Source organism: Protopterus annectens, chromosome 4.part1, assembly GCF_019279795.1.
Source record: "Protopterus annectens isolate FY-2018-M chromosome 4.part1, PAN1.0, whole genome shotgun sequence".
Classification (NCBI taxonomy): Eukaryota; Metazoa; Chordata; order Ceratodontiformes; family Protopteridae; genus Protopterus; species Protopterus annectens.
In genome coordinates, this window is record NC_056734.1 from 817,476,221 (window position 1) to 817,488,975 (window position 12,755).

The 12,755-nt window shown below is 43.0% G+C and overlaps 1 protein-coding gene across 2 annotated transcripts in view; it reads right to left on the reverse strand.

Moving 5' to 3' along the window:
• Nucleotides 1-12,755, reverse strand: part of ATG16L1 (autophagy related 16 like 1) — a 1,009,779-nt gene that overhangs the window by 235,195 nt on the left and 761,829 nt on the right. For both annotated transcript variants that reach the window (XM_044070583.1, XM_044070584.1), the window contains one exon: nt 5,650-5,799. In XM_044070583.1, coding sequence (XP_043926518.1) covers nt 5,650-5,799 — 150 coding nt within the window. The remainder of the gene's footprint in view (nt 1-5,649; nt 5,800-12,755) is intronic.

Here is a 12,755-nt window from a genome sequence, read left to right on the forward strand (position 1 = left end):
GTATTAGAGTTTGTTGGAAGGAGGAGAGGGTTGTCTGTGTACATAAGGCAATTGTAACACTGCCTCAAAATTCCCAGATTCACCAGCTGGACTGGCGAGTAACCTTGAAACTGACCCTTGGACATACCAGATTAGTATAGGGAACGTTTTTTTTTTTTTTTTTTACAGATTAGGGAAGGGAACTGATTTTTCACTTGATCAGGAAGGACCAATCAGGAGTCTAATACTTATGAGAAGTCAAGGAGGGTGTAGTGCTTTAGTTAGTGTTTCCTTATAAGAGCTGAGCAAGTGCAGGGCTTTAGAAAGAGAATAGAGTGATTACTTTGAGAGTTTGAACAGTTCTAAGGGAAAAAGTGAAGAGCAGACTTTGTGGAGCCTGGAATACTTTAAACCTGTTTAGGCGGCGCTGCCCAACACTGCTCAGTGCGCAAAACCGCGCAAAAAGAGAGTTGTAGGGCTTTAAGAGAGATAGATCAAGGAGTTTAGAATTGACCCAAAATGGCCAATAAAAACTACAGCTTCTAGGTAGTAACCACTCCTCCAGGGACAGGCAGGCTGTTCAGTGTTAACCACTCCCACTGGTGAACACAGAGACTTCCCTTTAGGCCAAACAAGCACTGGCCTTCTAGAAACTTCCAAACAGTTCAGAACAGCAAATCTGTAACTGAACTTTAACTTTCAGAAAGTGGGAAAAAAGCAAGATTTTTTTTTTTTTCTTTTTGTTGTAGTTTAAAGGTAGCAGAGATACACAAGCAGCAAAATAATCAGAACAGTGCAATAAATGACCCCACACGAGTGCTAGGCCAAAATCAGGTAAAATGCAGTTTTTAGAGAAAAAACGATTTTAAATTAAGTGCAACACAGGAAATGCAGTAAACAGGCTCTAGATGTGTTCCAAGTACTGTTACTGTTACAGATATAAAGTTTAGCAAGCCGGAAAATGCCAAAAAGTAGGCAGCAAAGCAATAAAACTTAACAAAAAATCAGAAGAAAATACTTAAAATCACAAAAGTGGCTCCTTTTCCTCTGTGTTTTCTCCTCTTGGTAGGTGCTTCAGCAACAACTAGCAAGCATGCAGCCAACGCCATTACATCAGTTTTTCTTGCCCCAGATATCAGGTGCCCCCATAATGGGAAGCAATTATATACAAGGTTACACCTCTAACAAAAAAGCAAATACACCAAAAAGATTTAAGCACAGTAAACAAGAATAGAGGTATAGTCCATAGAAGTTAGGGGGCTGGAGGAAGGGTAATCAGGACTGCAACAGTGAATACACTAACATCTACATTTATGGTAAGTATACACAACTGTACTATGTTCTCCATGTTTCACTGTTGCAGTCATCACATTTGGGTATATTCCCAAAGCTAAGGATGGGAGGAGGTAATTAGATAACATTAGGACCAGCTATAAGTTCCTGCAAGACTGCAGTGGGAAATCTAGCTCTGGATTTAGAAAAAATTGGCAAGTGGTAATGCTTGGGTGAAGGTATGTACAGAACTCCATGTAGCAGCTTCTAGGATGTCCTTGGTAGGGACACCTCTGAGAAAGGCTGTAGAGGTAGATGCAGCCCTGGTTGAATGTGGTCTTATCCCCTTGTGGGGCAGGTTTTCCATGATGCTTATAGCAGAAATGAATGCAATGGCCTATCCACTTAGAAATGGTTTGCTTTGAAATGGCCTTCCTCTCTTCCCCTGCAGCAAATGCAACCAGCAGCTTTTCAGATTTCCTGAGGCGCTTAGTTCTGTCCAAGTAAAATCTAAGTTGTCTGTGCACATCCAAGGAGTGCAGTATTCGTTCCCCTTTGTTCTGTGGATTAGAAAAGAAAGTTGGCAAATGAATGGACTGATTAAGGGCCACACTGGATACCACCTTGGGCATGAAGGATGGATTGGTCCTAAGGGACACCCTGTCAGCATGAAAGATGATGAAAGGCTCCACTGCCATGAGGGCCTGTAATTCAGACATCCTTCTTGCAGAAGTGATGGCTAGAAGGAAGGCTGTTTTCCAAGAAAAGAATTTCAACTCTGCATTTGCAGCTGGCTCAAAGGGAGGTAGAGTGAGCTTTTCTAATACAAAGTTAAGGTCCCAGGTTGGAGTAGGGGCTCTCCTGGGTGGTCTTAAGTTTTTGGCTCCTCTGAGGAATTGCTTCAGCAGTGGATGAGAGAAGAGGGGTGGTTCTGTATTGTAATGAGCTGAAATGGCTGAAGCATGAATTTTGATGGAGGAAAAGGAAAGGCCCTTGTGAAGCATCTCAGTTAAGTATTGAAGAATATGGGGTAAACTGGGCGCTGCTGTGCCCATCCCGAGTTTGGCTCCAGGAACAGAAGTAGAAACCTTGTCCGCATTCTTCTTCTGGGACAGGCTGAATAGCCCTGATGCTTGAAAGAGAGAGAACTTGCTTTTGAGCCTATGCCCACTGATTTGGGGGTAGGCCTGGCCAACCATGGGGTTGGTAAGGAGTGGAAGTGGAATCTGTATCCCTGGGAAACTATACTTAAAACCCATTTGTCCTGGGTAATGAGTTCCAAATTTTTTGCATGCAGGGCAATCTTTCCCTCTAAAGGAACAGTCAGTTGAGCAGGGCTTGGAAGGTTTAAAGTCATTGAGACAGCTTACCATAAGGGGGGAGTCTTACTACTTCCTGCTTTGGAAGTGGGAGCCTCCCCACTGCTTAGGCCTAGGAGTACCTTGGGACTAAAGCCTGGGTGTTCTGCTGGTTCTGGGTTTGGACTGAGAAGGGCTGGAAGAGGCAGGAAAGGATGAATTCTTTGAGGGCCAATGCCTACTAAATCTGGGAGGCTGTACTTGCAGGAAATCTTTAACAGTTTGCATAAATTTAGCTTTTTCCTCCATCTTTTTAAGTACTACTACTGCTTTGTTGCCAAACAAACAGGCAGTCTTGGTTTAAGGGAGCATCCAGTAATTTAGCTTTAACATGATCTGGCAAAGATTGCTCCTTAAGCCAAACATGCCTTCTAAGTACAGATCCATTGACAGCAGCCATGCAAGATGCCTCTAATGAATCAAAACCACGTTGCAAAGTATGTTTTCCAACTTGTTCAGCAGAATGCATTAAATCCTGTAAATTTTTATTTTCAGCACAGTCAGGAATCAACATAATTTTCTGTTTAAGCAATCCAATAATATGCTGCTGATATTTTAACATATGAAACTGGCAGTTTAAGGCCCTAATGGCCAAGGTTGCAAAAGTGTATACCTTCCTACCCATCTATTCAGTGCCCTGGAATCTCTATCAAAGGGGGTAGGATTTTTGGCAGTAGTAGCCTTAATACCCTTGGGTCCCTGTGGAATGGTCTCATGATCCGCAGTAGGATTTTTGAAAAGGAACTTGTGAGAGCCAGGTACCCTGTAATACCCATCAGGTTTTCTGGGAGCAGGAGGTAGAGAGTCAGGGGCCATGTTAGATTGCGAAAAGGCATCATCTACAATGTCCAGTAAAGGAGGTACAGCTAAAGGCCTGTGTTGAGGCAGGAGTAAGAATTCCTTAAGCCTCTTTTTGGAGTCAGAGTAATCCTGGCTTTCCCAGCAAAAATGCTCCCCAAGGGTATGCAAGGTTTCACCAAAAGAGAAATCCTCTGGAGGGGAAGCAGAGGGAATGGAGTCCTCTGCAGCAGAATCCTCACAGGTAGATAAGGGCAAATCCTGGTCAGAGAAAACAGAAATTTCAGAGTCCTGATCAGAAGGAAAATCAGTCCTAGGTCTCTTAGAGGGGGAATGGTGGCTTCCCCTGATTAGAGTAATAAGGTCTTCAGCCATTATTTGTTTTTTTAGACACAAGGGCCTGACCATGCGGTCCGGGCATCAGTTTTCCAGGCATGAATTGGGTTTTAGGCCTTGAAGAGGAAGATGGCATCGGTTTAACATGCAAGTCAGTAGGCCTGAATACACCCTCAGAAGCCGGTGCCTGTACAGCGGCTCCAGACCCTTCCAAGGTAGAGACATCTGCATGGTCCACAGTCAAAGAAGCATCTTGTGGCATACTGGACTCCGAATGGGTCTCAGTAGAGGCCTGCGAATCTGAAGTAGAGGGTATCAGGAGCTGCGAAAGCGCCTCACTGTGTACCGGTGCACTGGCGACTAGCTTAGGAGAAACGTCGTCGGCAGCTTTGGACCTATGCGGTCTGTCTTTATCTTTGCGTTTTTTCAGAATGTCAGTAGTCAGGTGGCTTACCGAAGCCATTTCTGGATAACTGAACAGAGTACAAAAATATTTAGATGCGTAAATGAACAGACGAATAGTATGAGGTTTGAATAAGGCACAAAACCAACAGCGAGATATGTCGTGGTCTGGGCCTAAGCAAGGAATGCAGTACGAATGAAAATCTTTGAGGTATTTGCTTTCCACAAGAAATACAATTGTTAACTTTTACCGACATCGGTTTAGAGCAAGAAAAAGGTTCCCCAATGGGGTACTTAGCTTAGTTGAATACTTTGGATTTGAAACTCGGAAATGAAAATTTCAGGAGTCGGCCGACCGGCACTTGTGAACTGCTTTTGCTTTGGGCACCGCATGGCAAGAAAGACTGGTGTAATGGCGTTGGCTGCATGCTTTATACCCTTGACTACCTGACATCATGGAAGATGAGACAGCAACTGGTGCAGGACCCAAGACTTTGATAATCAGGCTGACTGAGGGGTACTGCAAGCAGATAACCCAAATGTGATGACTGCAGCAGTGAAACACGAAGAACATCTACAACTTAACGCAAAACTTCACAGAAAAGTGTAAAAACTGTTCTGACAACAATTTGAACCATTGCTTTAAAAAGTCAAAGTCTAGAAGGAGCCAAAATAAGATTGTGATCAGGCAGGAAGAGAGGAGGAAAATAAACAGTAGTGTCAAAGAAAATGTACTTCTGTAGTCATAAAAACAAAACTGTCTGACATGACTAAATAGTTTGGGTCTAATATCATTGTCGAAGTTTTATAACTTCGAACACGTAATGTTCAAACCATTATGTTCAAAGTTACAAAACTTTGACTATGCAAAAAAAAAGGAAAAGAAAATAGACAGTTTCCCCACACCCCCCCGCTACTTAAATACACCAACTCTGAGATCGTACCACACTGAACAAAACGGAAACCTCCACTTATGGAGATTTCCACTGAAACACCCGAACTTTTACAAATTCAAACTTATGGTCTCGACCATATGAGGTTCAAACTTGTAAAAGTTCGGCTACGTGATAGGAACCCAAATAGTTCAAGGCAAGAAAAAAACAAAAAGCCTCCAAATCTTCATGATACAAGCCTGACAACACCTCTCCATGCTTGACAGCAGCAAGCAAAATATGGATGGAAGGGGTGGTGCGGAACATAATGGGAGAAGTTTTGAGCCTCATTCTCAAAAATCACATAGCAGCTGCTGCCTATCGGTCTTATTGCTATTGTGAAATGTCATGTATTTATATTTATTCTTATGCTGTAGAGAAAGTGAAGCTCTTTTTTGCTTGAGCTCATGTGCAAGGGTAAGACAAACCCAGTTAACAAATGTGTGGATAATTAGATAAACACAGGCAAATACATGCACTAAAATAAAGTCTTTACTGGGAAACAGACTTTTTTAAAAGACCTTCAAAAGCAATAATTTGGCATAGTTGGATCTGCGTCTTACTCCATTCACCTGTAGGTTTGCTTGATAGCAGTGCTGCGCAAGTCGAGAATGTTCAGCTTGTCATCTCTTGTGCAGGCCAGAAGCTCTGTTCTCTCAGGGTTCAAGTCCAGAGATGTAATCCTTCCTTGTAGCTCCAGCTCTCGAACAACACATTCTGTTCTGAGGAAGAAATATATTATTTACTAATGTTTGAAAAGAACAAGGCATCATCTACAATAGGAATAAGCAAATCTCCTTTTAGGATGCATTGAGAAGCAGACAATATTACCAAAATCTTATTATCCATACGCATTTCTGCATAATCTGTTCCAAAACAAACAGGAGGCTGCACAATTCTGGAGTGGGGAAAAGCTGATCCTCTCAAAATATTGCGACTCCTGGAAATGCCAACGGTTTTATCAAAATCATGCTTCACTTTTTTTTTTTTTTTAAACTCATTCTGACTTGGTTGAGGCACTAATGCAATCTCATCAAATTAACAGAATGTAAATGGCAGTATCTACACTTGAGCAGCACTCTTCTGTCCTGCAAAAGACAGGAAATGGACAAAATTATAGCAGCTAAACTTTATCTTTTACCTTGAAACACTACTTGCAACTTCTGCTATGATAATATTGTTCAAGCAACTTCCCGCACAGGAATGCTTCCATCAAATGGCGTTGTGTGACCAACCAGCCATAAGAGATATCTGAATGCGAGGATTACTGCTGTGGTATCACTCAATGGACATCCAGACAGAGTTTAGGAGCTTCTGACATTTCTGTAGTGGTGGTGGTCTCCTTACTGCCTGACTGTATTAGGAGGACTCTGAAAAGGAAGAGTACTCTACTCCAGATGGACTTTTTTTTCTGTGAAGGAGAAGGGGAGGGGGGACAGACAGATGTCAAAGTGTGCTCCTCTCTCAAACTACAGGGCAATCCTAAGACAGCTCAGCAGGCAAGTTCTTACTTTCCCAAATTTTGGGGGTGGAAACAAGAGATTCTCTAGTCTTAGAAATTAAAGGCAGAAATGGGGGTGGGACTGAATTCTACACTGCATCACTCACTCAGCCTTGTATATGAACATCTACTACTACTACTACTACAGTGAGTTGTTCACGTAACTGTACAGTTCATAAACAGAATCACTGTTGGTGACAACTAATGGGAAAAGTGCTAAAAGCAGGGCAGCACAAACCTACTGTAAGGAAGCTTAACACACTGAAAGGCTACAGTTGCAAAACCTGCGCTGCTCCTAGAATAAATTTACAACATGCAGTGCACTGCCGGACAGCAGTAACAAAGCCCGTTCATTCTCTGAAAAAAAATAATCTAGCTTGTAATGTTTGGAACACATGCAGAATGAGGTCAACGTATCTGACTCTTGGATATTCTAAGCAGACAGATTTCTAAATTTTCTAGAAACCGGTCACCATTTTTACTCAATCACCATCTTCCTTCACAGTGCAGTGCCTGTGGCCACTTGATCTACCAGACTCTGATACTGCAGGATCTCTGCCACAAAGCCTAACTCTTGATTTTTTCACTGAGAATAAAATCATTGTGCAATAGCCTGTGGTCACTTCATCCTCTCCTGACTCTGATATTGCAGGACCTCTGCCATAAGGCCAAACTCTTGAATGTTTTCAGAGAATACTGTCATTGTGCAATGCAGGCAGGTTTAACACAAATAGCCATGTTGTGTATTAACAGTAATTAGACACATGCTTGCCCTGTGGTGGAAAGTAGTTTCGGCATTCCCCCCAAAGGAGTAGTCCTTGTATTCTACAGACAACTTGTTAAGTAGGCCACTATCCTCTCTCGTGTTCCAGTTGACAGTGGCCAGTTAAGTCTCCCTAGTTGACTCATTTCCGCATTCAGTAAATGGAAGAAAACCTGTTCTAGGTTACACCTCCATGTTAACTGCTGTATCTATAAATGGACTGCTCTCTGTAACTGACCTGAGGGTGGGAGAGAGACTGGCTTCCTTAGTCTTAGCTTAACAACTCCATGAGAACAGTATGACAAAATGGCAGGTGGAAGAGAATTACGGATAAACAGCCTATAGGTCCAGTCTCAATCTGTGGGGATTGGTGGAAGATCTACTTATGTAGTCTGGCAGTGTATGCACCTCTGAAGATATGTATTCATATGGAAGATTAAATGCAGGGCTATTAAGATTGCTAACATACAAGGCTAATTTGTGCCTCACTGCTCATTTATGTAGCATATTACTATGATGTCCACGGGTATTCTTAGAAACCCTTGAAATCCTGGAAGACAAATCAAAGCCAGCATTTGTTGATAGTTATACATTTGTCTTAGTCTTTGTCAGTCCACCTCCCCTGGAGTTAAAGGGCCAATGCCCATCTTCCAATGTGGTCTGATGCTTCTGTCTTGAGCATTTGGGTGTCCTATGAGAACATGGTGTGTCCGCCATTTGAATTCTATCCGAATAGCCAGAATACTGGGTAACAACTTATTAACAAGGTGCTATTGTGTTGTAGCCATCTTCAGAACAGACTGTATGCTTCTCACATACAGTTTCAGAGACAGATCATGAGTGTGGAGGCATATTTTACCCCAGAGATCTTAACATCTTCCTCATCAAGTAGGTTTTTCTCAATTGTAGCATGGAAATGGGTAGATAAGGTTGACTTTCTCAATTACGAGGAAACTTTGGGCTTTATCATTCAATACAGCCCCCCAAGAATGTTTTTCTGTTGGAAGGAGAAAAGTCAGAATCTTGGTAGTTGAGAAATGCCACGGGTAGGAATATGGGACAAGGATAAGAAGAGAGAAATACTTACATTTAATGCATTCCTCAACTTCTGTGAAGGTGCCTGAGCCAGATAACTTCATACAAGGGCAGATGACAGTGCCCTGTAGAATTGAATACCCTGGAAGGAGTGGAGAATGCAACAGGTAAGGAGGTGAATTAAAATGCTGGGATTCTGCTAGGAATATTTTTTTTTCTCTCACGTCCAAAAGGAACAGGAAGGTACGCTTCCTTCATGCTTGGAGCGAACACCATGAAATTTTGAAGCAGAAAGGTTAACAAACTAAAAAGTAAGCATCTTGAACTTCAGAACCTTGTTTAGTCTTGAGATGCCAAAGGCTTACATGGACCATCCTTTCTTTGGATTAGGAATGATCTGGAGTAAAACACTATTCTTTCCTCTTCTGGTAAAGCACTTTCGACAGCCACAGATGAGAAAACATTTGTACAAAGAAAGAATAGTTGTGTAAAAATCTTACGATAGATATCCTTCTCTTCTCTGTTGCAGTATTCATAACGAGGGAATTCCTAGCCATAGGTGACCAGACGTCAGCCAGTATACAAAAGACTTCACTACTGTAGGGTGCGTGGTACTTCGTGCATAATGTGTGATCAGACGTTGGCCATAAGTGACATACGCACACACCATCCTCAGAAGTGATTGCCCCAGGAGGAATGTCAGCCTAAGGAAGCAGGGTAAAAATCATCCAAGAAGAAGCAAGACCAGGGGGAAGGACGGAGAGGCAGGAATACTGCAACACTGAAGAGGAGGACATCTATCATTATGTTAAGATTTTATACAACTATTCTATGTCCTTCTATTCATTTGATCTGTTGCAGTATTCTTAACATGAGGGAGAACACCAAAAGCTCATGAAGTAAGGGAGGAGGGAGTAGCTGAGGAGCTTTCCAGGAAGCCCTGCAGTATAGCTCTGGCAAATCCTGCTCTAAATTTAGAAATTAGATCTAACTTACAGGTGTTTGGTGAAGGTATGGACTGAGGTCCATGTAGCCACTTCAAGAACAGACATTGTTCAATCCCTTGAAAAAGGCCCGAGAAGAGGCAACAGCCCTGGTGGAATGAGCCCTAATATGGGGAATGCACAGGTTTACCATGGTGAGTGCAGCAGAAGGAAATAGTCTTGGAAATCCACGTGGAAACAGTCTGCTTGGACATAGCCCACCCCAGAGCCCCAGGATGGTAAGAAACAAAAAGTTGATCTGACTTTCTAACAGCCTTGGTTTTGTCTAGGTAAAATCAAAGTTGCCTGTGGGCATCTAAAGTATGAAGGACTCTATCATTAGAGTTCTGGGGAGAAGGGAAAAAGATAGGCAAGTGTATGGACCGATTTAGCGACAGGAAATGACTACCTTAGGCATAAATGAGGGGTTTGTGCACAGGGAGACCCCGTCTGAGGAAGATCAGAAAGTGTGGAGACACCATAAGGGTCTGTAGCTCAGACACCTGTCTAGCTGATGTTAAGGCTAGCAGTAACAGTTTTCCAAGAACAGTGCTGAAGAGAAGCTGACTCGAAGGGTGGAGTCATCTTTTCCAAAACAAAGTTAAGGTCCCATGGAAGTGGAATAGGTTTTTTGGGAGGCCTAGTGTGTGTAGGATGCCTTTAAAAAATTGTTTAGTCTCAAATCTGCTAAGTAGGAGACGGGCAGATATAGCTGACATATAAGCTTTTACTAAAGAGCAAGCCAAACCAGTGTTGTGCAATTCATACAAAAAAGTCAAGACTAGGAGAATTTCCACTGTTAATCGATCCTGATTTCATTTCAGACACCAGACTGAAAATTCTCTTCCATTTTGCCAACTAAGATTTTCTGGTATTTAGCTTCCAAGCTTCCTGCAGGACTGTGAGCACATCCTCAGAGAATAGGTGTCTGAAAGGGATTAGTACCCCCCATCAGCCACAGGGTCAACTGAAGAGTCGTCAAGCGGGGATGGATGAGGGATCCTTTTGTCTTGTATGAGGACGTCTACTCTGAAGTAACTTGTGGTGACTGTCCGAGTAAATGCAGGAGGAGAGGGAACCAGTGCTGTCTCGGCCAAAAGGGAGTCACCAGCAAGATTTTTTTGTGCTGTTGAATTTTGGACAGAAATTCTTTTATGACAGGAAGGGAAGGGAATGCATAAAGAAACATTCCCTTCCAAGAGAAAGACACCGTGTCAACTTTCCAGATCAGAGGATGGGGCTCTCCGGCACAAAGATGTGGAAGTTGTCTATTCATTGGGGGAGGCAAAAAGGTCTGTTTGAGGAATACCCTACTGGTGAACAAAGTCTAGAAATGCATCATTTTGAAGAATCCATTCTTGGGATGGTGTTTAGGACCTGCTCAGGTAATCTGCCATACAATTTTGAGAAGATGGGATGTACACTGCCTGAAGGGTTACCTGGAATTTTACTGCCAGCTCCTAAGCCTGAAGAGTCAGCCTGCATAACAGATAGGATTTGGTCACCCCTGTTTGTTCAGATACCAGAGAACTATTTACTGTCTGTGAACAGCTTTAGAGGTACTGGCTGAAATAAGGGATGGAAAGTTTCCATGGCCAGTAGTAGCACCCTCATTTCCCTTACACTGATGTGCTCCTTCAATTGAGAAAGAGACCAGATCACTTGCACTTTCCGGTCGCCGAAGGTCGCCCCTCAACCTACGTCTGAGGCATCTATGCAGATCTCTTGACGAGGAACAGGAGGATGTTAAGGGTATGCCTGGGTTGAGTGACACGATGTATCCACCACTGAAGTTCTCTTCAGACAGGGGATGAGGGAAATGGGGAATTTAAGTGGTGCTGGTGTTACATCCAAACTGATTTTTGATACCACTGTCATTTTCTCATGTGGAGTTTGGCTAAGGGGAGCATGGGAATGGTGGATGCCATGAAGCCCAAGATCCTGAGGAACACACTGGCTGTAATGACGTAAACCAGTAGAATGTTTTGGAAGTAAAGGATGAGGTCCTGTAACTTTTGTGGGGGAAGAGAGACCCTCAATAAGATCTGTTTGTATCCTACACCCTAGGAGAATTTGATCCTGTGAAGGGTTGAGAAAGTACAGCTTTGTACCTACCATAAATGTAGATGTTAAGAGTGTCTTCACTGCTGCAGTCACTACACTTGCGTTATCCTGCCATCAGGCAGTCCCGCTCGGCCAGAGTTCCAAAGTCTTGGTCCGGCGTCAGTTGCTGTCGCCTACTCCCGGACGTCAGGGGTATATAAGAAGCAACAGACACCATTTTCTTCAGTTTTTCTTGCCATAGATGTCAGGTGCCCCCAAAAAGATAGGCAATACATATTGCTTACAAAACATACAATAAGGTAAAAACAAAACTTCCAGTAACCAGCAAATACACCACATAGGTAGTATAGTGTAGAAAGGTATAGATAAGACCCAGCTAAGAAAGAGGGGATGGCAGGAGGGTAACCAGGACTGCAGCAGTAAAGACACTCTAACATCTACATTTATGGTAGGTACAAAACTGTACTATGTTCATAGTGTTTTCACTGCTGTAGTCATTACACTTGGGTTGAATCCCAAAGCTGAGTCAGGGTGGCTGGTTCTATAGAAGATTTGGTGTGGCTATGAGGCCCTGCAGAACTGCAGTGGCAAAGCCAGCTCTGGATCTAGAATAAAGAGGCAAGTGGTAATGCTTGGTAAAGGTGTGCACTGAACTCCCAAGTTGCAGCTTCCAAAATGTCTTTGGTAGGTACTCCTCTAAAGTAGGCAGAAGTGGCAGTTGCCCTGGTGGAATGTGGTCTAATGTTAGATGGCACAGGTTTCCCATGCTGTGTGCAGCAGAACTGGATACAATGTCCTATCCACTTTGAAATGGTCTGCTTTTAAATAGCCTTTCCCCTGTGATCCTGCAGCATATGATACAAACAATTGTTCAGTTTTTCTGAAAGCGTTTGTTTTGTCAAAGTAGAAGCATAATTGCCTGTGTATGTCCAAGGAGTGTAGAAGTCTCTCCCCTTTATTCTGGGGATTTGGACAAAAAGTTGGCAAGTGAATAGTTTGGTCAAGAGCCACACTGGATACCACCTTAGGCATAAAAGAAGGGTTTGTTCTTAAATAAACCCTGTCTTGGTGAAAAATGATGAAACGCTCCACTGCCATTAGTGCCTGTAGTTCTGAGACTCTTCGTGCTGAGGTTATTGCCAGATGCAGAGCAGTTTACCATGATACAGATTTTAATTCTGCTGAATTGGCTGGCTGAAAAGGAGGTAAAGTGAGCTTTTCCAAGACAAAATTGAGGTCCCAAGTAGGTGTTGGTGCTCTCTGGGGCGGTCTTATGTTTTTAGCCCCTCTGAGGTACTGCTTTAGCAATGGATGAGAGAAAATAGGAGGATC